Here is a 27,187-nt window from a genome sequence, read left to right as displayed (position 1 = left end):
AGTGCGGTACCTGCGTGTATGTGTACATGTGGTCATTGTTGAATAAAGGCACACAACTTGAGAAAGGGTAGAAAGCCAAGGTGCATACAATCAACCCCTGTGAGTATCAGCTGGCTTCATCATTCAGTCTACCTGCATCGAATAATATATTTCCAACAAAATGAATTACATTTGTTAACACCAGCAACTGCAATGCAAATCAGCTGAGTTAAAACAAAGCAGCCATTGACATGGGGGGGGGGGGGGGGGGGGGGGGGGGGGGATCATAAAAAAAAATAATAACCTACAAGTTTGCTGCCTTGTTCAACAATTAATCTTACTTTCCTAGCACTGTTGACTGCTCTCCCACATTTTTATTATTGGCACTGTTATTTTTATTCACACCACAAGCTTGCACTGCCTCAAAAGCCCTCCAGGTATTGTAGTTTGGACCCAATTTGCGGTTTGGACATCTCCAACTCTTTTCACTTCTTTGGCAACTTTACATTAATAAACAATAATTTAGATAGCTGACAGTATTTTTTTTTTTTTTTGAAAGGCTTATTATGTTTCATGTTGTTCTTGTTTTGCAGAACAAGATCACGCCCACTGCCAAAAAACAGAAACTCACAGTAAGTGATCCTTTGCCCAAAACTTTTCAATAGCTTTCTACCCTTAGAAACACATTCATCAGTTAACACAAAATAAAACACACACAAACACTCTCACACACACAAACTGTTGAGCAGCAATAAAACAAAATCTAATCAGAATACCAGGGAGATGAGCAGAAGTTCCGCATCAGACCCAGCCCGCACTGGGACGGCTGAGTCCGAGGTACACCTTAACACAAACTGATGTTTCTGAGGCATGTTTCAGGTAAGCTGCAGCAAGGATGTTGCAAGTATGGAGACGCTACAGGGTGACAACTGCAGGGGATGTTCTCAGTTTAATGGTATGCGTTAGCTGTGCTGTCTGCCATCAGTGTTTGTTCCAGGTCGGGGTGGCAATAGGACCTCGGGAAGACCTCTCCACCACTATCAGCTCGTCAGGGTTGTCCCGCGCCTTATAATGCAACAGCAGGTCCTGGATGGCCCGCTCCTCAATCTGAAGGAGCCAAAAATAAATAAATAAATAAATGAATAAAAAATTAGACAAGCGCAGTACTGCAGGAGAAAAAGACAGATATAGCAGGGAAATTGTGGGCAATAAAACCACAATTCATTTCATGGTAAAACAGAAAACGCTGACATTGAAAGCTTAATGATAATAAGAGCATTTTACATAATAGCAACCAGAAAGCCACAGGAAAACACAGAGCGCCGAGCTGAGTGTTTTGTGAAGGCGCTGACAGAGACCTGGCAGCCGCCACACGCGGGCTGAGACGGCTGTCAGAAGACACAGCTGGAGGCACCTCATTTCTAAGCGGCACTGTGCAGAATACGATGTTCGTTAGATACACGTCTGCCAAACAGGGAAGGGAAAGAGAGCACATGCAGCAGCCATACCGCCCACCACTAAGCCTTCCAGTTGGATGCCGCAGACACAGACTCACACTACATTTGGTCATGACACAAGTATGTATGCGTGAGTGAGCGCGTAAACATGATAGCTACCTGGATGAGCGCCAGCGGCTTCTCTCGGCTGCGGATCAGCGCAGCTTCCTGTTGCTTTTCCTCTTCCACGATGGAGGCGAAGGTCACCATGGAGGAGCTGGGGGGGCTGCCCACTGCTGCAAGCACCCAGGGCCTGGAGAGGGGGAGATTGAAGAGGGGGCAAACAACTCCGGATGAGGGTGTATAAGTAATGGTTAAAAAAGGACCATAGCAGTGATTTTGCATGTTTAGTGTAATATCCACAAAATCCCAAAGTAAGCAGTCATATTTTTAAACTGATTTTTTCCTGTCTTTGCTTTTTCCATTCATTCCACAACTATATGAAAATTAACTTTCAGAGACTTAAAACTTTCTTCACACCAGTATTCCATCAGTGTAAAAGGACTCCTAAAAGCAGCAGTGCTGTTGTGCTTTGATGACTTGAAATTGGGCAGAGTGACACAGCCTGAGGGAAATAATCCCAGGGGAATCATTTGCTTTACACAGCCAATCACTTCTGTGGTTTATAAACAACACCACCTTTGTAAGCCACAGAAGCAGAACATTATAAGGCGAGTGTTTCAAGCAAAATCTGAAATTTGATTATCAAGGGATTTGGATTCTATGTTGTGAAATCTTTAGTTCACCTACATGCTTTACAAAGTGGTTTGTTGCAATGTAACATCTGGGGAAACTGGTCCTTGAAGTGAAGGCAACAGGAGTCTACCTAGGTGGACAAAGGCTGAGTAGACTGCTACTGACAGGCTCTTCTGTGGCTGCATTTCCACCTGGCATCCAACATGCATCTTGCATCAGGATTGTGTAACTGCACTGTGTTTTTTCACTGTGTTCTGCACGTCTCAATAAAAGGCTTTCCATTATAAATGTTAAAATTATTTTTCTTTTCCCCCATGTTGTATGCATTATTTACTTTCACAATATTTACGTCTTTTAATACTGGCAGTAAGCACCTCGTCTTGCTTATTCCCCGTTTGACAGTATCCTGGCAATTTATTTTTGACATGTACAGTACATCCAAGCTCCATGTGCTGACATTTATCTCTGTTCCTTTAGCTGTTATATGTGGATTAGTGCATTTATTGCATTGCTATAAATGTGTCCAATCCATTTGCAACTGGATTTGATGTGTTTATGCTCTATCTGGTCATTTTAATGCCTGGTGGAAAAAGGGTCTGTGTGTGTGCATGTGTGCTCAGCACATGAGACACCTGTGGAAATGTTCATAGAGGAACTAAGCAAAAGCAAAAGAATCTGATGTTGGCTCCACGGGCAGAGCCTGAGAAGACATTTAAATTAATTCTGACTCGGGATATGGAAACACTGTCCCAGAAGGTCAAGATGAGAGCATACAAGGCTGCTGCTGCTTCCTGCGCCTTGAACTCACCCTTCTCTTTCTGCTCATGCAAACACACAAGGAAGAAGAGGAACCTGGAACCTGTTCCCTTTTTTGAATGATCCGTTGTGACATGAGGTTTGCCCTTATCAATTCTGATTAACATCAGAGTCTTCACTAGAGTGACTCACACAGCTGCTTAATATCTGGCAGTCGACTCTATAGATTGTAGCATAAAGCAGAGGGAAGTATGCTACCTTGGATCAGATAAAAGAAGTCGCACTTACAAAACTCAAAGATGAATTTCACTTTCAAGCCTTAAACATCTCTGAGGGAGAAGGAAGCACAGTTTGCACAAAATTTTAAAAGGAGATGTGCCAACAATGCCAGAATTTCTTTCTTCTGTGACACTAAGGCCTAAGAAGAGAAAAGGCGATCATGCACCCAGCGGAAATAGATAACAACCAGACCAGCCGCTTTGCTCTCTCATTTTTTCGTCAGATTACAACCAGTGCCCACAGCACTCACACTTTTAATTCACAAACTTACTTCTGTGCCACAGGCATATTTCTTTGCATTGCATTGCATTCAGTGCAATGAAATATGCTCATACAAAGAGTTCAATGTCAAAGCAAGTATTATGACAAGTCAAAAAAGAGGTAAAAATGATCATTTTCCACCCTCATGGATAACTGTTGCATCCAGTATTCATGGACTTGAGCTCCTACTCCTTTGTGTGCGTCTGTTTGTCCAGCTGACTTGGAGGGAGAGGGGGGTGGGGGGTTGTAAAGGTCAGTGTGACTCAGTGTCAGTGGGCAGCTCAACCCGGCTATAATGGGTCATTTACCCTGAGGAACAGCACAACACTCACCACACACAGCATCATGCCTCTCTCTAACCGGAGTCAGGGTCCTGTCAGGCAGTGCTTATGTCTGATAAGGGGTCCAGTCATACAGTACACTCTCCACTTCATTGAAAAATAGATATTTTTTTCAGTATGAATCAGCTTTAGATAAACAATTATAGTTACTTCCACTTTTAGCTTTTAACGTCAGGACTAAAAATGAGTGACAGCTCACAAACCACAGAGTTGCTCCATTTTTGTTGACTTTAGGCACGTTTTATCTTGCTTACGCTATCTTTTTCTTTCCTTTTTCTTATTTGGTATATCAAAATGTCCTCATAAGAGCAGCGTCACCCAAAAGAGGTTTCTTGTTAAGACCACTTCCTGGGTCTGATTAGGAAAAAAAAAAAAAAAAAAAAAAAAAGCTTTTTTCAGTATTATGGGTAGATTTAAATGAAGTTTTTAAGTGATGGTTAAGGTTAGGTTACGTAATGGCATGAACTGAGGTCAGATTAGGAATCATGGAACAGGAAGGATTCTAAGTCAGTGGGTTATTCTGCATGTGTGTGCATGTGTGTGTGTAGGCTACTGATGCCAGTTCATTTTCCAAAAGTGCAGAGCAGTGTTATCATGATACCTCAACAGTGCCATCAAGTGGACAACAGTGGGTGTTGAACAGACCTGAGTAGCTGCTTGGTAGCAACCTCTCATTTGTGTGTCTGAGCCAGAGTGTGCATGTTTTTTATCCTGAGGGAACGTACCAGTGAGTATGCCTTCATTCCTGAGATGCTAGCATCTCAGGAATGTGTATGTAGGCTTACCCAGCTAATCTCCCTGGCTCACTGGTTTCGGCACACTTGAAAGTGACCCTCCTGGTGGTGGTGGTGGTGGTGGCAGTGACCGGGGTCGCTGTCGGTCCAAGTCTCACCAGTTGGCTCTCCTCCTCTGCCAGAAGCTCCCGGAAAGAGCGTGACGAGGGTGGCGACTGCACTGCTGTTGCCCTGAGAACAAAAGTATTGGGAAAATGAATGAGAAGAAGGAAGAAACAATGTGTAAAAACACCTAAATTCTTCAGAACAACAAGACTAAAAGGTGGTTGTGCTTTTGCTACAGTGGATACATCACTATTCTTGATTTGATCACATACACACACACACACAGAGCCATGCAAGGTGCTAAGCTGCCCCTCAGGAGCAGTTAGGGGTCCAGTTGCTCAAGGACAGCATGTTCACTGGAGGAGCCGGGGATCGACCTCCTGAGCCATGTTAAGCTATGTAACTTAATGAGCTATAAAATATTATTACCTATCTGAGTAACAGAGTAGTGTAACAAATTACTGCTTAAAACAGAGTAACATTATTACAGCCTATGTGAATACAAAACATGGACAATTCAATAACTGAAACAAAAACAAAAAAAAAAGCTTTGATGTTATCTGTTAATGAGATAAAAACCAATATTTTGGTATATGTGAGGATTAGAAAGTGGTGCAGGTATTCATCCTTAAATTGAGTTACTATAAGATTCTATTCTGTTAATTATTTCTGTTTATGTTCTTGAAGTGCTGCTGGCAAAATGCTTTTTTTGGCTAAGTGATATTTTAAATTCCTTTTTTAATGTTTTAATATGCAGACGTCAAAATAATCAGTTTACATCAGTGTTTAATTTTGCTTTTCAAGAGTTTCCACTATAAGCTTGTAGGCATTAGGCTACCTGACCATGATGATTTATTCATTTTTTCCCCTCAATATTCACTGCTTCTTTTAAATCATTACATAGACTTGTGTTTTTAAGAGTTAAAAAACTGTCTGTTTCTCTGATTTTCAATAGCCAACCACTTGCTGGACTATAACTTGCCAATAGTCAAAAAAATTCAGTAATATAACGAGATATACAATGACTATGTACAGAAAGTAATAATGTAACACAATTTGAAGTGAGAAATAATAACATCATCATCATCATCGTCGTCATTTTGGAAGTAACTTCCACAACACCATTTTTGTCCTGTTGCCTGATGTAGCCTACCGTTTTTTTTTGTTTGTTTGTTTGTTTGTTTTTTGCTTTTTAAAATGTGTGCTATCTTTTTTGTCTCATTAGCTTGTTTGTTCTTTTAACTTTGTGACGAGCTTTGTTCTTCATCCAAATTACATGTGTCTTTGTTACAGTTAGATCATGACCTGTCACGTATGCCTGGCATGCATATGGCTTCTCGCTATCTCTGTTATGTTTGCATCTGATTTCTGGCACACACTCTGCGCAGCAAGTGAGTAGGTGGGCAGGTGGCACTGTCAACAAAAACAATCATGACTGTTGCTGCTGTTCAGCTCAGACGTTGTTTGCTGTGGAAGGAATCGTCTTATGTGACTGTAGTAGTAGGTGGGTGACAGTGTTTCTGCCTGGTCGATGGATACGCTCTGGCAAACAAGCACACTGAGGATCTCTGCCAGGGTCAGACAGCACTCCAGAGTCTGCTCTGGAGGAGGCCTGGTAGATCGGATCAGGTTCCCATTGCAATCTGTGCATTTATAGCTTGCACAAACATGCATTTTTCCTGATCCAAATGTGATATCCAGATACACATAATGATATAAAGCAAGCACAACTAAGTGCTATGAGCCCATCATGAAGTTAATTCATGACAGTATTATCCTCATAGTTGAGCCCACTCACCAGGCCTTCCCACTGCTTTTGGATGGGGTGAGTGCAGGGGCTGGTTTGGATGAAGCCGACTCCACACTGGCCTCCTTGTTGGCCATGGCCATCATCTTCCTCTGCTTCTGGGACAGCTTGGTGGGCACAGGGGAGTGCTTGCTGCTGATGTTGACACTACAGACAGGCAGGGTAATATGCAGTCAGCTACAGTGAAAGTCAAGAAATTCTGTTCATTTCATTATTTCAGTAAAGCTTTCCTTCAGAGATTGGACTTTTTTTTTTTTTTTTTTTTTTTTTTATTCTTTACTGTGATGCATCCTTGTTAAATAACACCCAATCAGCGGTATGTAAGATGATGCATATAAAGGATGGATAAACAGTGATGGATGGAGACTGGTAAGATCATTTACAAGACTAAACAATAACTTAATAATGTTGAAAACGAACCCATGCATTTGTAAATATATCAGCTTGAACCCTGACCAAAGTCTTCAGAAAGTATGTTACCAAGTGGTCTTTGTAAATGACAATGTGCGTGTAATTGATTGGCTCAGTAAAATTAAATCCAGTGGACTTGTCATACCTCCCAGGGCTTTTAGGAGTGGCTCCAAGGGTCTGCAGGGAGTTGGCTTCCATGTCCATGATGGCTCTCAGGTCCAAGACTGGGGGTGGACGAGCAGGACTGCGGATCGCAATAACACCAAGTCACACATGTGTAGGACATACAGCTCGGCTTTCACTTGTGATTTATTGTCAGCCACGGGTGAAACCATTCTCTCCTTTCTCCTGACCTCCTCCTCAAAATGAAGGGGGAAAAAGTTTGTGCCAAAGTCAGCATAAGCTGTATCAAATATCGAATCTGGTTTTCCAAGCATGTAAAACAACCGATGTCTCCCCTTTGAACTTCTTTACTGTGGCTTTTCAGAACTCAAGAGAGAATAATAGCTAATAAAAGAGGAGAAGATTTAGCTGTGGATCATCAAAGTCCACCTCACCAGGTCAGGAGCTTGGGGATGAGCTCTGGTCCTGAGCTCCTCGGAGGGGTGGGGAGGCCGTTCCACAGGGAGGTGGGGGTGCTGGGTGGGGTCTTCAGCCTCTGATTGACAGCTTTCTCATCCTGCAGATGACAAATAGTCCTACTAAGAAAAACTTAATGTGGCGCACTCATAGTATTTTTAATATTGGATGGTGCTCTAATGGTATTGTATCCTACCACAATGCTCTTTATCTCCTAACTTACTCTGGATAAGTTGTTATTGAGTTAATAAGCAATTTTGAAATCTTATATTCTACATAAGTTATAGCCTTGTTTTTATTTTATCATTTCAAAGACAGTGGTGAGTGTTGAGCTTCCAAGCAGGCCCACAAATAAAGAAAAAGACTTGGAAGCTGCATTATATGTAAACTTAGGCGTTTATTCTGCTTATTTTCACTCTATATAGGGGCATGAAATGCACAAAACACAAATTTGGCAACTATGTTACAAGCATCTAGCTTGATGCCTGCCTGAGGAAGAGAGGCTGTTCAACACACATAGCCATTGCTGCTTGTAGATGCCAAAAATGTCTATGTGCCAAATGTGTTTAAAGTATGCATATGTTTCATGACCCTAATAAAGCTTCCAATTGTTTTTCATGACTGTTTTAATCATTTGTAATATATTTTTGTTTTTCTTGACACTGCACATGCAAGCAGTACAACATCCATAATTTATTAAGTGTGCAATCCAAGCATAGGTGAGTGTTGTGATGATGTGATATCTACCTCGGTCTTGTCATGGAAGATGGGTGACTGCATGTCTCGCGGACTGCCCACTCCCATGTAGCTGCCCTCCGAGTCTGACGTCATCAGCTCCTGCAGGGACTCAGTCGAGTTGGCCTTGCCTGACTTCACCAGGCACGGGGAAACTGAGAGGTATTGAGAGAGGGTATAAGTACATCTATTATTACATGTAACTGCAAAAAACATATTACCTGATAAGGAAAAGTGGGAGCTGATGGTTGAAAAGGAAATGTCAGAATACTTAATGCAGTCTGTGGTTGGTAGTACTTGCCAAAAGTGAATCTACATCGATACATAGCCCAAATATGTGTGTGTGTGTGTGTGTGTGTGTGTCCGTGTGTGTTTATACCTGCAGACGGGGGGCTTTGGATGATATCAGAGAGGGTGTAACCCCCTGAGCTGTCAGAGCGCCGGCGTGGTTTCTTTTTAGCCTTCATTTTGGCCTTCTTCAACAATGTTTCCCTATGAAAAGGAAAATTTTAATGCAATCACAAAAATAAGAAGTCGTTCATAATAAGATGTAAAAAGCCTAGCCCAAGCAAAGCATATGAAAGGAGTATACTTCCTGTGCAGTATGCAAAGCTTTGGCAAGGTACTCTGCTGGATGTTTAAATGAATACAGGTTTTTACAGCTTAGACTCAAGACTATTCAAAAGATTTGCTGCCAATTTATATGACATGAAGTAAAAATATCCCTGATGAATTATGGAAAAAAAAAACTATTAAGAATATATCGTCATAACCTGGGAGATCTGTCTCAACAAGGTAGCATACAGAGAGAAAAGTAATTAAATTTCAAGGTCTTTTTAAGGACCTACAGACCCTCTGTTTTGAAAGGGCCCATCAACGTTTCTTTTTCACCCCGGAACTGTGTTATTGAAGTGTTTTAGTTTGTCTATATCTTCAGTATTGCCAAAAATAACTAAGATGTAAATAACGAAGATGTACAGCAGTCTAGTCAGAGGACCAGAATGCTATGAATTAACATGGCAGTAATTCGTAATAACAATATTGGTTGTGTACCTGCAGGAGTGATCCAGTTCCGCTTCTGTTTTGGTGCTGAACATAGAGTCGAAATCTTCATCCTCATACATGCTGAGGTCCGGGGCACCGGGGTAGGGTGTGATGAATCTCTTCTGCATGGCTGGGATCTGACCCCAAACAGAGACAAACAAAAGGATTAAATCATCCAGAGACACATTATGACACTCTTATTTGTTTCTTTTAACAGTTCCAGCATAAAATAAATTGTATATAATAGCCTGATGCTGTTTTCATTTTCATCAAATAAGGTAGAAGACAGAGATGTGGTTGGCTTAGTGTGTGGGGGGTGGGGAGGGGGGTGGGATCTCGCTTGGCTACTCTTCCACTGGTTCTACTGTTAGATATCATCAATCTGATGTTCACCGCATTCCAGGAGAAACATGGCTTTTCTCTGTGATTCTGAGGGATTCACACCAAAACCTGACATTTACCGTTTAAGTTTTAGACAGCTCAAAGTTTTTCTCCTATCAAATTCCCGAGGCTGCAGCAGACATACTGACACAATGCCAAGTTCTGTATTTGGCCAGTTATCAGCAGGAATTAGAAAAATATTAACGCAAACAAAATGCACCCAGAAATGTAAGGTAAGGTTTAAAGCTGGAATTTTCCTGGCACTTGCGATACACTTGACAGGGTTACTTAAGGACTTACTGGATTCTATGGTCTAAAGTTAAGACTCTGGGACATTCTTAATGACAAGTGAACTAACATGCACGATAATTTTTTCTCCCAAAATTATCATGAGCAGTTATTTAAAAAAAAACATACATCTACACATTTTTAAGACCTCAAACTATTTAAGACACAAAACACGGCACTTCACAGCATCAAATACCTGTGAATTTATATAATTCAACTTTAAGACTTTCAGGACTTGCAGACACTCTCCTTGAATATCCCTCAGGGCATGGATGTAACATTTTCTCAATACACCCTTTTCATTTTGTTTTATTTCCTTCCCAAGAGAGCCTATTCTGGCTCTCCTTGGGCCAGGTATTTTAATAGATTCCTTTTAGCCTGTAGTTGAGCCGTGTTGTTTCCCTGAAGTACAGATGAGACCTAAGTGAGCTGTATGAGTTCACTTGGTGTGTATGTGGGGGGGTTGACTCACCATCCTCCTGTAGGCTGCAGAGAGCTCCAGCAGCACTTCATCACTAAGAATATCCAGCGCTCTGAGGGCAGCATAACCAGTGACACACACACACACAGACACACACAGACACACACAGACACACACAGACACACACAGACACACACACACAGACACACACACACACACACACACACACACACGACTTTTTAGTGCCTGTCCTGGAGCAAAATAATAAAGAAAAACTGCTGGAGCAAATGTTTGTCCTGGTGTATATATCACAATTTCCATGTCCAGAAATATACTGAATACATACTGAAGAAAATCTTGCATGGAACTACATTGTATAGTTGTAACTTAAAGGCATGTACAACAGCAAAGCCCTTTCTGGTGCTCTGAAGAATAGTTTTACAAAGGTTCATAAGAGCACCATGCTCAAACAGTTTTGCATCAGACCTTCCGGGTGTTGTGAAGAACCACTTCCAAATGAGCATTACTAATAGAGCTTGTCACAGCCACTCGGGATTATTTATGTGCACACAAACTCACTTAGACTCCAGCAGGGCAGCCATGTTGAGCACGATGAACTGGAGGCAGGAGAGTTTAAGCTGCTCGGCGTTGTACATGGCAGCAAACTCCAGCAGCTCCGCGGCATTCTTCAGCGTCACTGACAAGAGCAAAGCAAGCAGCTTAAACATCACCTCAGGCGATCACGCCCAAAGTTGTTATGCTGTTGTGACGTGGAATGGCTGTCCTTTACTATATTTTCTGCTTGCAGCGTCACAATGCATTGACGTCACATGGGAAAGATCGACATGAATGTGAAATTTCACACCAGTGGTTCCCAACCCAAGTCCTCAAGGCCCCCTGTCCTGTAGGCTTTTGTTTTAGCTCTACTTTTGCACACCTGACCCAATTAAGGCCCCTGCACCTTCATGCATGCCCACCACTCCACCCCTTTCCCTTTGGGTCAGTGATCCCAAAGTCAGCTTCTGGGGTTTTGGGGGTCACTGTGCTCTAGTCAAAAGCATTTACTTAGGTTTCAAAGGGTTAAAGGCAATGGCCCACAACTAGTTGCTTGAGGATTTAGTTTTAAGTAGGTTCTGATGTAAGTTCTGATGTCGGGAAAAGTTCCGATGTCTAATGTCAGAGATTCCAGGGCTGAGGAATGAGTCCGGACTGAAATCTCCAATAGGAGAGGTTTCAGAGTCTAAGGAATTAAGAGGTTGGGCTGTCGGCATCCCTGCAGGGGGTGACCGGGAAGTCCGTATAGCTCAGGCAATGTACTGAGCCTGTTGATATTTTATGTTACTGTATTTTATTTTCGCTATCATTCCCAATTCTATTTCCCTTTCTATTGACTGTTTTTATTGTTTTAAATTGTGTCTTGTTGCTTTTAATGTCTCTGTAAAGCACTTTGAATTACCTTGTGTTGAATTGTGCTCTACAAATAAATTTGCCTTGCCTTGCCTTGCCTAGGTGACATTACAATAATTGGCTGCAAAACATCACATACTACATACAACTCCTACACTATCTGTGTTTGAAATGTGGAAAAGCCGATCAGAGACAATAAAGGTCTGCAGACAACTTCTGCCATGGTGTCTTGCCAGTGTTAAACAAGTTTAAATCAAACAGTTACAATGTTTTCAACCCTCAGCCTTTCTAAAGATTATACGAACATGACAAAAGTGCAGCAATACATGCAGGTGAAATACAATGGTAACAGATGGCAAAGTACTAGGAGAGAGGGATAGGAGAGATGGAACATACAATTCTCAGTGATGGCAACCTCACACATCTCCTTCAGGCGTGTGATGAGCAGCTGGTCAGCCACAACCAGGACATTGCAGATAAACTCTACATTCAAGGACTCTGTGGGCAAAAGAAGCAAAGGGACGGTTTGCCCAAAATGTATTCTTGTAGTTCTAGATTTACCACATTGAGCTAGGAATATTATAGCAACAGCAATTCAAAACATGCTTTCAGTCAACATAAACTTAAACAACAACAACAACAAACTAAGAAAAATCTAAAAAACTACCTTTGATGGTGGGAGACTCATCAGTGTAAATGTACTCCAGAATGACCTGCAGAACCTCTGAGCTAGTGGGCATCTCCAGTGCACTGCAGGATGTGGCCTGAGTGGGTGCAAAAACAACAGTATTACAGTATTTGTTACCATGAACACTGTGAGATGATGTCCATGACACTGTTTAAGTGTGCAAAGATCCACAACTATCATCCCTTTTTGAGAGCATTTGTAAGAATAAACATATCTTGAAGAATATATAATTTCATATTAAAAATAAGATGGCATACCTCAATCCAGGGGTTCCCCAGCATACTGTGGAAGTACTCTGTAGAAAAGGTGGGAGGGAGAAAGATGAGAGCATAGCCATTTTCTGCATGTTCAATAGACTTTTTCAAGCAGCCAAGTTCACATCAAGTAACAGGGTAAACACAGGTGTCACTAATAACATTAAAGCTCCACTCTAATTGGGTCTAACAGAGCCAGGGCCCTCGTATTTTTCATGCTGGTTCACTGGAGAGGCTCTGTGAAATTTTAATGGATCAGAACCTTACTTAATGTCATTAACAACAACTGTGTTTAACTGCAATCTCATGTCAAAGTGGATGTATGGCTTTACATTCATAATACTCTGAAGTTATTCTAAATTACAGGAGTCCAATTGTGCAGCAAAATTTATTTTACATCGCACCCTTGAAGATCTATATACTTGTAACCCTTAATCTTAGGTGCTACTTCTAAAATAATTCCAATCTAAATTCTATTTTATGGGTTGTGCAGTTAGCATTTTTGTGATTTACTGTGTAGTGGAAAATCCCAGTGAAAAAATAATGAATGAGATTTGCAAGAAGTGCCAAAAGCCTTCACAGTGGCTACACAGAGGCTTCTGTCGCATAAATTACAATAAATCAACTAAATCACATTTGTGAACTTTCATCCTTAAGTTACTGTTATGTAAATTGCTCAATTGGGGACCACAGCAATTAGCTAGCAACAGCTGCAGAACACACGCCGGGTAAAGATCCCAGACAGGTACTGATGATAAGCATTTCATTAAGCAAATGTTAATATTTGAAGTAACTAACAAAAGGTAGTACTTCTCATGTATATCTGACGACACAGACATAATTTATGGCATTTCCCACAGGGATTCTGGACTACATGTTAAATGATGGAGAAGGTATTCCATTGCAAAATTACACCCTCCACTATCAGTGATTAAGAACACGTGTGTGTGCATGTGTAGTTCTCTGCTGAGGTAGCAGCACGTTCTCACCTAGTCTGGCACAAAGCACACTTTTGTGACAGGGGAACTCTTTCCCATCGTCAGATTTCAGAGTAACATCACAAAGGTAGGAGCTGTGCAGAGACCGAGAGGCATATCAGAGATTGAGTATATCGTTTATAAAAATATAGTCTACTGCTAGTGCAATTACATGATAGTATCACTTGCCATTTTTTCTGGTTGAATTTGGGTTTGGTTCCAGTTTTCTTGTGAATAACATTGATCTTTCCATTTTCGTATTTGACTCCATCCAGTCTGTTGAGGGATAAAAGACACACTGTTGAAACAAATGACACCAAATGACATTGTGCCTCAGGTTTAGTGCCCAGCTGGTGTCTTACCGTGCAGACAGACTGCCCAGGCCCAGCTTCTTTGCGATGCCCTGCAAGGTTTTCACAGGGTTGGCTCCTCCTTCGTTGGCTCCGGCCTTGTCACCTTTGCCTCCCTTGCCCTTCTTGCCAGGCTTGGAGCCCTTGCTATTGGCCTGCTCCCCGTCTCCTTTGGTTGTTGGTGGAAGGGAGCGGTAGACTTCAAGCGCCGAGCGACCTCTCAGGCCCAAGTCCTGCAGGCTGCTGATAAGCCTCTCCTGCTCTGACTCCTGGCCAACAGAGAAGAGACAGCTGAGTACACTCTTCATGAAACAAGAGTGACCTTAGACACATTCAGGTTTCTAGGGGCTGATACTGATATTTATGGACTGAAGCTGCTGATTCAATAATGCTAAATTTGACCATTTTCACATACAGAAAAATGACAATTAGTTTCACATACAGCAAAATGACAGCTAAATTTGACCATTTTCATGTACAGCAAAATGACAGTTAGTTTCATATTTCCTCCACAAGCATTTTACTCTCATTAAGTAGTTTCAGGTGGGTTAGCAGCTCCCTCAGGCAGAGGGGTGGAGGTTTCAGAGACTGTTGAGTAAAATCCTCCCACACCACACTGGAATTGTAACAGAATTATAATATTGATAAAATATGCTTTACTAGGTGGGGTCAAGGAACCTTCACCATATCAGAGGGATGACATGACAAAAACAGTATATCCAATTTTTAATGTTACACACACACACACACACGTTTTTTGGGGGGTTAAGTCCTTAAAATAATTCCCCTCTCTCTCCTCACCTGGTTGAGGGCTGATTGGACCCCTGACACTCTGGGTCGGGCCCCGTGTACCAGTAGCTCACAGGAATCAGTGTAGATGAAGTGCAGGGCGTACTCCAGCATCTCCGGGGGGATCTTCTCCAAAATGAGTAAATCGCAGCCAACGGCATCTTCGCTTCTCCTCACCTCTCCGTCCAGCTCCTCATCAATCCCGCTGCGTTCCACCATAAACTGTTTCCGGAAGAACTCGGACCTTATGGACAGGATGTACTTGTGGGTGGGGAAGGTGCGGTCGCCGGCCTGCAGCGTCACGTCGTGGATACTGTCCATTTCGTCCGCCTCCTCCAGAAGGCTCCGGAAGTGCTGGGAGAAGGAGGATGGAGAGACAGTGGGGATCTCGTACAAGCTGGATTGAAGAAGCAGAGGTGGAGAGCAAAGTCAGAAAATTTGCTCCAACAACACAGTAAACAAAATTTCACAACTGAACTTCTCGTGTTGCCATGCAATAGCAACATTCTTCAGACTTCCTGAGGCAATAATTTGAGTTTAACAAGACTGTAAAGGCCTGATTCGTGATTGTTAGAAGGTTGCCATATTGATCACTAATCAAGCCTTCTCTTGACACAAATACGTTCTGCATTTGACACCTTGACTTCAGACTATTCATAGGTTTTGTTAGCAACTTTAGGTCGGCAGCGAATGTCTCTCAAAAGCCTTTCAAAAAGCTCACAGAAAGGTGGAATATATTTTGAAATGAGGCATGTCACTCTTGTTGCATAACTTAGGACAAGGTAAACCTTTGCCAAGGCTGCAGTTGGAAGCTTCAGCCATTTTCAAAGTCATGCCCCCTTTGGTCAATTCAGTTGTCATGGGATACGCCGCTTTTGGAAAATCAGCATGGAAAGTTGGTCAGTGCCACCTTGACCCATGAGCAACCTCCCAGCCAGATTTTGTGATGTTACATTAATGCATTTGGAGACTACAGCCCTGCTCGTGTTAACCCCAGCCACTGCCACACCCACTTGACCTTAATCAGCCATAAAAGTTTGTTATTTCTTTGCTGGTCCATGACCAATCCTCCCACCAAATTTCATGCAAATCTGTCCTATACTTTTTGACTTGTCCTGTTGACAGATAGACAAATAGAAAGCCAAGAGCAAGAACTTAAAAAAAAAAAAGTCCTGAATCTTTTTTTTTTGCTCTAGAAATGAATGAAATGATGTCACCTCATTAGCAGATCTTTTCACTTGTTCAGGAAAAAGGCTATTTTAAGACTCAAATCTAAACTAAATGATTTGTTACCCTAAGGAAAAAAACACTGATGCCAACTCTATGCTTCAGAGATGGTACCTGGTCTTGGGGTCTGACTGAAGCACTCCAAAATTTCGCCCTTTGGAGTCCATGGTGATGCTGACAGCACGGTGGACGTAGGGGAGTTTCTCCAGACGGATCCGCTCATACACTGTACCAGCATCTGAATGGCCACAAACCTCAACACTACCATCTGTAACACGACACAAGGAATTCAAAATAGAAGCAGAGGCGGTATAATCGTGACTTGAATTCATATGATGTCTTTAATCCTGTCATTTTTTGCTATTTTACTGTTGGTATCCTATAATCGTATCTCCTTTTCATTTGTTGTGCCTTCTTGTTTTACTTGCTCTAATCTTATGTGTGCTCCTTTCCACATTTTTACACATCAATTAATACCTGTATCAGCTCACAACAGCAAACACCTACAGCTTGCTGACATTGGGATTTGGTATCCTATAGTCCTCACCTTTCTTTTCCCCATACTTCTTGTATTCTCCAGCCCACACACCACTGAAGCCCTCCCCTTCCTGAGTCACAAACATCATGTTGTTCTTGCTGAGAGCGATGTCCAACATGAAAACCTGACGCCCGTACGCCCACCGGCACTGTCTCACCGAGCTGCCTGAGGAGCGCCAGCAAAAAACCTGACAGGACGGGGGAGAGGGATGGAGGGAGACAGTGAGCAAATTTCAGAGAGCTTGGCAGATGAATGATGAAAGTCATCAATACCAGCAGTTCATAGGCCGTAGTTTCATAAAACTTTATCCTTGGAAAGACCATCTTAAAAAGACTTCTGTTGTTTGACATGGTTTTCATTTTAATTACATAAGTGGTGGTGCTGGTGGGGAGATAAGAATAGGTAAAGTAAATGTAACCCAAGTGCAAAATGCAGTCGGTCACATGCGTCACGTGACTGATGTGCTGCCAATCAGCGCCGCATAAAGGTGTGTGCAGAAGTGGCATCGTGTTTTTTTTGCTAAGCCACAGGTGTGCCGAGTTGCTGCAGGAGCCCTGTTATCTGGTCCGTTGACAGCGAGTGTGTTTGGTCCACCGAGAGCGAGTGTGCCAACGTCATTCATAGCGAATTGACCAGAAAAACTGGCCAGGTTGATGGCGAGCTACCAGGACTGTTTGATTCCATAGCCAAGCCTCTACTTCACTCCTGCCGGTCCTGGTAGGAGGCTCCTTGCAGCCAGTATTTTTTTTTTTCCCTTTTGGAAGAACTTTCCTTTTGGAGGACTCTTTTCTTTTGGAAGAACTCTGGTTAATAACACAAACTCCAAACAAATGCCTTTCATGGACTCTGGATTATACACTTATACGGACTGTTGCCATAACTGGCAGTAAGGTTTTGAGTATATTATTTTGCTTGTGCTATGAAATGAAATGTGAGAAAACAATTGAAGAATTTAGTTTATAAACTGTGAATTTATTTAGAAATTTTATTGTAGCTGCAGAACGCTAAATGGCCATTTTCCAAGTGTAATAATTTTTTGCATATTTTTGTTATTTTTTCTCAATACATGGTACCATTCCTTCATCAATTTGCGATATTGTGTGATTCAAGACTGTTCATTTCCTCCCTGAGCTGAACCCTCTTCTGATCACTAGTCCAACTGTTATTTAAATTTAGTTTATATTAAGCATTTTTATAATTTCCTATTCGTATAGGTTACATAAAGCTTTGCCTAAAATAGCCGTGTTACACTCACCGTGCTAACATCTAGTGACTGAGATGGTGTCAAGTCCCTTAACCCCCTTTTGAGGACTGTAATTGATTCAGAACCGACTATTAAATTGTCTAAGTATCATTTCTCCCCACCTAGGAGACTTTAAAAAAAAAAAAACAACAACAAAAAAAAAACAAAACAAAAAAAACATTTGTTTTATGTTTGCTGACTATACATACCCTCCCAGCTTCATCAAGAGCCAAAATGGCAACTTTATCTCCTCCTCCCTCATTCAGGACCTGCGTATCCACACGGTGATCCAGGCTACCGCCACTGACCAGGACCTTCTTGATGTTCAGTTGCCTGTGAGAAAAAAATGGAGAATTAACTTTCATAGTCATCATAAAACAGCCAGTAAACTCATGCCCGTGACCATATAAAACTTCTTTTTCTATATTTGTGACATAATACAAAGTGTGAACACATCTGTTCTTGCATAGCAGTCAATTTAAATATAAATGTACTGACTGAAAACCATCACTTATACCAGTATCAACCACTTTTAGAAAGATGTTATTCAAAACTACTCTATATGGCTTAGGGGGAAAATAACATTTCAATTTTTACTGATTAAATAATACTGGCCATTAGAAATTTCAACATATAGTACAGTATTTAATTTCTAAGCTACTTTTTATGCTGTTTGGGACTCCTCATTCATAAACACTTGGTTCAGGCAACGGTTGGCCAGAGTCAGGCTAAAATGAAATTTACTGTAGTTTGTCAATGTGAAATTTTAATTATCAGTGCTAATACTACAAAAACAATCCCATCCTAACAAGTCAACCAACATAATGCAGCATTTTTCTTTAAACTGGCAACAAAAAAACTACTTTTTTCAAGACTTTTCTCAAATCAGGTCTACCAATCTGGCCATGTGTCAAGGTAATTCCCTGAACAACTAAAACAGAATAAGAATATAAGCAGAATTTTCTCACCCCATTTTTAAAAACTTTTTTAAAAAAAAATGCTTGTTAGAATGGAGACCTTTTGTCATGTAACGGCCACTGATGACCTTCTCACCTTGAAGCCAGCTTCTTGCACTGGTAGTCAGCCAACAGGTAAACGTCCCCCTTCTCAGTCACAATCACTGTCGCCCCGTTGCTAGCTGCTGCCATGGCAATGGTGACATCCTTGTGGTGCAGAGCAGACACCTGCCGGGGGGCCGTCACACACTTTTCTCCATTGGGGTCCAGCAGGTATCCTGACAGTCGACAGGCAACAGAGCATGTTTACAAGCAAATCAGGCCAATAAGAACCTTTTAGTAGGACTCCTCCCTGTTTCCATATGTGAGGTTAGCATCAGCGCTGAGGTCTATAAAATCTGCAAATCTATTTTTATTTTCTTTCAACACCGATTTATTTAAATAAGAAATACATACTTCAAATTTCCGACATGAGATAGTAACATTTCAGGGGTTTGATTGATGCCACAAAATATCGGCACAAAACAAGCAGTTCAATTCAAAAGTCAGGTGTCAGTCTGACAAATCAACTGAATGCAATTTTTTATTATAGCCTAATTTTCTGCTAACAAAACCAATTTAGCAGTTCAGAATAAGTTACGCACAGATCAGTAAGTGCACTGTATTAGAAGGGTGCTGATATGTGAGACTCACCCAGCTGTCCTCCATTGAGTCCCATTGTGTAGACGGCCTCCCTGGTCCACAGCACCGTGTGGAATCTTCCTGCTGCAACTCCAATCACAGTTCTCCCTTTCAGGGTCTTGGAGAACACCTACAGATAGATTATAGGGGAATGAAGACTGCTGATACAGTGGAATACAAGTCCCTAGACTCAGTGTACAAAATTGTTCTTAAAAAGGTCTGGTCTTATAGCATAGACACCACAAGATAGTCCAGTGCACCTACTGCACTGAGCAAATGAAGAGGATTCTGTTGCGGATAAAAATAGGTCTTTAGCCCTGGGTTTCCACTGTGGCCATGATTTTTAAATTCCATGACTTTTCCATGACCTACTCCCATAACTGTGGACTTCCATGACCTAAAAATGACCTAAAATGTATTCCTTCCTGGTTTATTAATGTTGTTTTTCAGCTTAAGTTGTCAGACGCCTGGTTTCCACTGCAGCTGTGTATGCTGTGGTTTCAGCATATTACTGCATGCTGAAGAAAACAGTAAAATGCAAAGGTTGTGTAACACAAGTTGAGCAAACTGCAACATCCTGATATAATCCTGTGAAGCGATTCACTTGTAAAAATTCCCTCCTGACATTTTGACATTGGAAAGTTTGTCAGATTCCCTGACCTGTGCTGGCTGGAATGCACTTCTCAAAATTCTATGGCAGGCCAATTCCAGAGATCCCATGAAAAATGGGATTCACATTATCTCAGACCACCTGTGAGGAGAACCACCTCTCCAACAAACAATAAACTGAAACAGCTGAATCTGATTTTGCAGAGACATAATGCACTGCAAAATATGAACAAATTCTCCTCATGTCTCTCTATACTAGGGGTGGGGAAAAAAACAGCAACATTGTATAAATACACTGATGCTCAGTATCAGTGTTGTATCGCCAAGAATCAATGCAACATTTATGACGGGTTTTTATGACAGAGCTGGTCAGTCTGTCTGCTTCACAATCCCATTTTGCTGCAATACGACTGACTGAAGTGAGATGAACAGAATGAAAACTTTATCTTATTAGATCAAACAGATGTTGACAAACTCTTCCCTTGGGGACATAATTTGCAGTTGAAAAAGGTAATAAATTGCAATATATATGTTATTACAATACTCAGCATTTTGCAAAATGTTTGAAATTTCAATACTATCATATTATGACTTAAGTATCATGATAATATCAGATTGTGGGGCCTCAGGCTATTCCCACCCCTATTCCATACATACAGTATACGAACAATGGTTGATCTTACCCAGGTTGTTCTCTCTACTACCTTACCTGTTTAGGGACGTGTGCAGAGGCAGGTGGAGGAGCCAGGCCCAGCTGGTGGAAGGTGTTGAGGCCGAAGGTGTAAACGTAGCCCTCCTCTGTCAGCACCACTGTGTGGTCTTTAGCTGCTGCTACCTGGGAGCAGTGGTGGGACAGCAGACCCTCCACCATCCGAGGAACCTAATAACAGCAGGAGAAGAGGAATAAAATGAAAGAGATGAGGATCAAAAAAGGAATGCATATTGAAAGATGAGTAGCCATTTTTAAAGTTCACTGGTGTCCATTTACAGTATTCATTACGGCCAACCAATATGAATGTTTGAAGTATTTTGACCATTTTTAAGCTAAAACAAGTTTAGCATTTCCAGCTGACTGGTATTCTTATCAGGATGGAAAAGCCTCCGAAACAGCATCCAGACCATCATGGGAGACTAAAACTCTCCACTGAAATGAATGAAATTATTTTAAGGTTAGCAGCTATTCAAGGCAAAGTGATCCACCTTAGCTATTCAATGGTAAGGGCAAGTCTATAATACATTATTTCCTTTACATGAAGAAATAGCTGACAAAATAACTGAACAATTAAGTATATAAATTAAAAACATAAAAAGAAAGCAATTTTTCACTGCTAATTTTGCAGACTTCTGTACAGCTGCTGTAAGGAGGAACTCCATCATATCTAAGCAGACAACAGTATCCATGATAGGTCATTCCTTTTCAAGTTCGATAAGAGTGAACTACCATTATCATCAGCTGCAGTCAAATCTTTTACAGTTAACAGAAGCAGGGCTGTCAGTTGACTCAACACTGATGTATATAACAGTCTCTACATCTAATAATTCACCACCGTAATGCCCAAGTCTGTTTACTATGAATACATTTCTGGAGAAAAACTAGAGCAATATTTGGTGAGTGGTATTATTTGGTCAGTGTGATCAGTTGTTATAGTAGGTCATCAAATTATCAACTTAGAGGGAACACAATTCCTGAGTATGGTCAGTGCCACACCATCACAAAGTCTCACCAGGTAAGTCTGTTCATCCCCATGGCCGAGTCGTCCTCCCTGTCCGTGCCCACAGGTGAACACCTGGCCCTTCTGAGACAGGAACACTGAGTGGAACTTACACAGGACCACCTGTAGGAAAAGAGGCAAATGATATTTGTACATTTTTGTGGTTGTTCTGGTTTTGTTTTAAATATATATTTCTACAGGCTGTGCAAGGTCAGGAAGTATTGTTGAATTTTCTATCTATTCTGGGGGGAAAATGCTGCCTGAGGCAATAGCGTGTACTGTGCCAAACTCTTGCCATCATAATCTTGACCTCATAGCGGGGCTGCGATGCATCTCTTTCCATACCCCTGGCCAAGCCCTCTTGTAGTAATAGTAAAACACAGTTCCAATAAAGGCCACGGCACAAGTGGAAAGGCAAACATCATTATTAATACATCGCTCCCCTCAAACCCTCAATAGAGTGGAGGGATGTTTCCTGGAGTATCGCATTGACAGCAGACATCCACACACATACAGATACACCAGCGTGGTACATTTAATTAAAAACATGTCATTCTGGAATTAATATTTAACCCCCCAAGCACCTGCTGGATTGGGTTGGGAAGACAAAGGCTCTGTAGAGCGCCACCAGGTCCTTGTGTGGTCATGAAACGGGATCCACCTGTCCCCCGCTAAGCTTTATGAAATTACTCTACAAGTCTCGCAGGTCAGCAAAAACAGCCCAGGGCATAGAGTTTCTTCCATAAACAGCAACAATATAGTAAAACATAGCCCAGATAAATCATGTTTGCCCAAAAGTCACTCACCAACAGGCTGAAATGATAACATATGTAACAGAGTCATTCTGCATTTCCTAATCTAGTATAACTGGCCGGTGTATACACAGACCACTGTGGGCAGTGGCACTGGTGCCAGCAGCTATATTAATCACACTAAGAGCATCCACATGACAAGTGGCATGAAACTGTAGCCTGGCTGGCACACCCTGGCAGCGTGGGTTAAACCATGCAGAGACAGGCTCCACCAAGTCACAAATTAGCCTACACAGAAGGACGCAAACCCAATCAGCCTGAGCCTGACACACCAACTCCGCTGTCCTCTAAGTGACTCACTCAAATGAGATTACTGATGGCCTCTTATTCTAATACCCACTCCCAAATCCATAGTAGAGGGCCCATGTCAGTGGTTTATTGTGCATAATAATATAACGGTCTCATATTACATGCACCATGGCCATATCAGCTGTAACAACATCATTTATCAAAAGTACAATGTGTACCTCTCAAGCAGTATCTAAGCCAATATTTCCACAGCTGTGATTTCACCCTGACAGAAAGACAAAGTATGAGCCATAATTAAAAACAGTGGCTCTGCTTATAGGAGAAAAACATTTTTGAAGAGAGGCCCTGTTAATAAAGAGGATTGTTTTGCAGGGTGACATGGCTTATCTAGAGAACCCAAGGGGCTAGGCTGTTTTTTTTTTTTTTTTTTTTATATACACATAACACATGTTATCAAAGAGTAGACACGATGTATGAGGTCATTAATGGTGTGAGGGAAACCTCACACCTTATATAAGTGGTGGAAAACACGTCCTTACTCCATGGAGAGCTGAGACAGAAACAGTGCTATGCCAACCTACCTGCTTGATGTAAACCCCGGTCCTGGCAAACACATCTACGAGCTCAGGGTGCTGTCTGCTCTCCTGGTTACCATGCCCGAGACTGAAATTAGTGTTGTTGCCCCAAGTGTATACTTCAGTTGGGTCTGTGAAGAGGAAGACAACAAGAAAACATAATTACAGCCACATTATTTCCATCAGGAGCTTGTCAGAAACCAATGGTCCTTTATTGCATTTGAAAGGAGAGTGTGCTGTTCAGCCTGAGCGGGGCTACACCCTCGTAAAGCTTTTTGTGAAAGATGGATAGATAGATATGACAAGATGAAAAATTAGCCTGATATGACTGAGGACAGGCAGAACTGAGTGCAGTGTAAGACATGCCCCTCAGCAGACTGAGCCACCATGTCACTGAGAATATGCCATGTGACTCTTGGCACAAACCAAAGCCAAGCCAGCCTAGCTGAGGTACAACAATGTCAGAGTGGCTGATGAAAATAACCTCTTACCTGTGTTTTTAAACACAACATGGGCTGGCCTGTCCTTCATTGTCAAGTCCAGGACAGAGAGACCCTCCTTGTCCTGAGTGGAAAGGAGCCCACCATGCTGAAACAATGTCAAAGAATAAAATATTTCAGACCAACAGAAGGCCTAAATCTTATGGAAAATAATACCTTGACCCATACGTGTAAACCAAGTGGTCTAATCAAGACTAATGGTAAGAAACAAGATATAAGATACCCAATAGTCATCTCATGTGTTCTTGATTATGCTCAGTGCCATTCACTGACATTTGGGGGCCCTAGTGTTTTACCACAAACTGATCAATGTAGGTCCAAAAGATGAACAGCCTGTGTGTGTCTTCAATGTGTTCAAAAGCAAGCCATTTTGCTATTTGTTCGCTATTTGCTATTTTGGCTATTTTTTCATGCCAATTTCTTGTAACAATAATAATACACACATGCATACAATAATACATCTTATCATTTTAAATATTTTTCTTTGAATTTTCTGGTCTTTTCTAGCTAATTTGCTCATTACTCTTTCACCCCATGTTGAAAGAAATCAAGTGAATTTTCTCAGGTTTCTAATACTTAATTGAGCATTCAAAAAAAAAAAAAAAAAAAAAAAATCTGCTTGGTTATGGAGGCCCTATGTTGAGTAAAGCAGGGCTCCAGGCACTAAGCTTGATTGGCTTGTGGGCCAGACGGCTCCAATTATACTTTATAATCCATGACTATAATCATGCTTGTCTGAATTGTTGGTAATAGTATGCCCAATTTAGACCATGATTGGATGCTACACTGCACCTAGCTAGAGAATGGATATCACTCTAATTATATGGTATCATTTAGCTGACTACCATTTGTTATGATCCACTATGGACACACACCTTGACCAGCGCCATGAGGCAGTGGATCTGTCCGTAGAAGGCGCTGCGGTGAAGAGCAGTCCAGCCGGACTCTTTATCCTTCAGCGTCAGGTCAGCACTCTTACTGTCCAGCAGCCACTCCAGCAGGGTCTTCTTGCCAAGCGAGGCTGCCAGATGCAGGGCTGTGCGACCAAAGGCGTCTCGCAGGGTGGCCGCATTGTGGCAGTGTGCGGTCAGAAAGGCCCGCAGCTGCCCCTCAGACCCGGCTGTCAGCGCTGCCACCACCTCATCTGCGTGCTGCTGTGAGCGGCATTTGGGTGTACAGTCTGGTAGAGCCAGACTCATCCTGACCTTTGCACAGGCCTCACAGTGAACCCACCACTCTCTTCTGTTATACAAGTTCTACTATACTACTACCACCCCAACCCAAAACAAACTTTAAAAAAAAAACTACACAATGCAAAGTAACAAACCTGAACACTACCTCGCCTGTCAAGCTTAGCTTTCCAATGATAATGGGTATTGTAACAGAGCTGCTCTCGAAGAAGGAAAAAAAAAAAAACGGAAAAGAATATATCAAGAAAAGGTCGAGACAGGTGTGGGGTGCTAGAATTGTGCTTGTGTTGAGGTTCCACCGCACCCTAGCGACCCCAGAACCTTGCTGTGATTCGTTTCAGTCCACCATTTCGACCATCAATACAACACAACCTAAGGTGCTTGCAGCATACAATGGCATCAAGAATTCAATAAATACTAAGTCCAATATGTTTTACACAAAATTGTACAAATATACTTTGTGGTGTTTCCAAAAATAGTTTGTTCTCTCTCTACTTTTTAAATAATTTACAAAAAGGCAACAATATCAACAACCCTCTGACAATCTCATCCAGCCGTCCAACCATCCAACTTGAGGGGAAAGGCCCCCTTCCCCCCCAAAACACACTGCTCCCTGTTTAAAACTCCATAATTGTATGGTGCACCTGAGGGGGAAAAAATGAGACAATTATCAGTGTTTTTTTTTTCTTTCCCAATACACAAACCTGGTGCACATGGATACTGCTTGACCTAGGATGAGCTCTGCCTTGCAAGATAAAGATGTGAGGCGCACTGCAAGGGGCAAAGGTCAGAGCAACACAGCAGCTTGGCCTCATTACAAACTGCAGGGATCAGCTGAATTTGGCTTGCTAGACAGAAATCCAAGCCACACAAGATCTGCAAACGCTGCAAAGACATTGCTGCTATTCAGTTTTGACTTTGCATACAGTTTCCATATGCTATAGGGATTTGCTAGGAAGGCGCATGTAAATGGATGCCAGGATCTCTGGAAATGTTGATAATACAGCAGGATTACGTAACATGCTAATTAGCTAGCCAAAAAAACTGATACTATAGTCTGGTCCACTGCATTAATACAGCACCCCGTCAACTTTCAGGGACGTAATGAGGCTTTAGGTAACAAGACTGGGCCACTGCTGCCCGTTTCTTTGATATAATGTCACACTGAAACCAATTATCACATAAGTCCAGTATCGGTAACTTGTCACCAAGCCGTGCACAGCTCCGGGTTAGGCGCTGACAGTTGCCAAGCAGACCCCAAGACACACCACGCCTCACTGGACATTCACCATTTCTGTAGCCAACCAGACAAATAGCTTGGGGGGATGGAACTATGAAATGTAAAAAAAACAACAACTTTGCACCAAGTGTAGAGGTGCACCGTTAACTAAAGTTGGCTAACAGTGGGCAGCTAACTGACACATCATCGCTAGCTAGGATAGCTGGTTATGCAGCTGCGATAAGGGGAGATTAACTCACCTTCCGCTAGATGAAGAAGAAAGAAGACATGCAGCTTGCATCGACGGCGGACATCCACTGTGTCATTACTGTAAACACGACAGGCGAAAGGTTGCCTCACAAGTGGAAATTTTGACAGAGCTCGTTGCCTGAAACCCTGCAGATTAGGTAAGTACCTCTGGGGAGGGAGGCTCAGTAATACGGGGAGTTCTGATTGGTCAACGTCTTATACATCCTGGTCTCCCATTGGCTAATCGTTTTGCGCTTAGTGGCGCTGCAACTGATGTCATTAGAAATTCAACACTGATTGTAAATGTACATTTTAGATTAGGTATCCAAAAAATGTTGTAAAATATAACTTGATGAGTTTATTATATTAGAAGTTATAATCTCTAGAAACTTATCTTAGAAGAATGCAGTTTGGCAAGAGGCAGGTTGGTGAGAAGAGGAGAGTGGAAAAAAAATCTAATTATTGCCAGTGTTTGATGTTATCCAGCTTATTGATCTCAAAGTTGTATTCTACTTAAAATGGATCAAGAACAATGAGAAAAAAATTAAAAAATGCTACTTATGTCCCTGCTCTCTTCACCCTGAACAGTCTGCCTTGCACATAATAATCTACTCTTCAACTATGTTACGTTCTTCACCATTATCTTGAC

The 27,187-nt window shown here is 41.9% G+C and overlaps 1 protein-coding gene across 1 annotated transcript; it reads right to left on the bottom strand.

The window, feature by feature from the left end:
* Positions 1–485: 485 nt before the first annotated feature.
* ibtk (inhibitor of Bruton agammaglobulinemia tyrosine kinase) lies at positions 486–26,726 on the bottom strand. The gene is made up of 29 exons (XM_030071660.1): positions 26,550–26,726; positions 24,756–25,714; positions 23,872–23,968; positions 23,387–23,511; positions 21,757–21,867; positions 20,742–20,912; positions 19,436–19,553; positions 18,840–19,020; positions 17,996–18,119; positions 16,553–16,730; positions 16,120–16,273; positions 14,791–15,175; positions 14,002–14,258; positions 13,829–13,915; positions 13,652–13,734; positions 12,666–12,703; positions 12,388–12,484; positions 12,117–12,218; positions 10,893–11,010; positions 10,365–10,425; positions 9,233–9,360; positions 8,559–8,671; positions 8,192–8,334; positions 7,423–7,544; positions 7,011–7,109; positions 6,446–6,601; positions 4,594–4,773; positions 1,596–1,728; positions 486–1,086 (listed from the first exon to the last, which is right to left on the bottom strand). Exons 2-29 carry the CDS (start codon positions 25,077–25,079, stop codon positions 961–963), a joined length of 4,011 nt encoding a protein of 1,336 aa, XP_029927520.1. The 5' UTR covers positions 25,080–25,714; positions 26,550–26,726; the 3' UTR covers positions 486–960.
* Between the last annotated feature and the right edge of the window lie 461 nt (positions 26,727–27,187).

Source organism: Myripristis murdjan, chromosome 16 (genome assembly GCF_902150065.1).
Source record: "Myripristis murdjan chromosome 16, fMyrMur1.1, whole genome shotgun sequence".
Classification (NCBI taxonomy): Eukaryota; Metazoa; Chordata; class Actinopteri; order Holocentriformes; family Holocentridae; genus Myripristis; species Myripristis murdjan.
Note: the sequence above shows the minus strand (reverse complement) of the source record. Positions and strands in the feature narration are given on the sequence as shown.

Excerpts from the sequence above, each read along its gene's own strand:
- ibtk (XM_030071660.1), bottom strand. The coding sequence starts at position 25,079 with ATGAGTCTGGCTCTACCAGACTGTACACCCAAATGCCGCTCACAGCAG. Across the intron at positions 16,274-16,552 it reads GAAGTATGGGGAAAAGAAAG|ATGGTAGTGTTGAGGTTTGT; the intron begins GTGAGGACTATA and ends GTCGTGTTACAG. Across the intron at positions 15,176-16,119 it reads CAGTCAGACCCCAAGACCAG|CTTGTACGAGATCCCCACTG; the intron begins GTACCATCTCTG and ends TCTTCAATCCAG.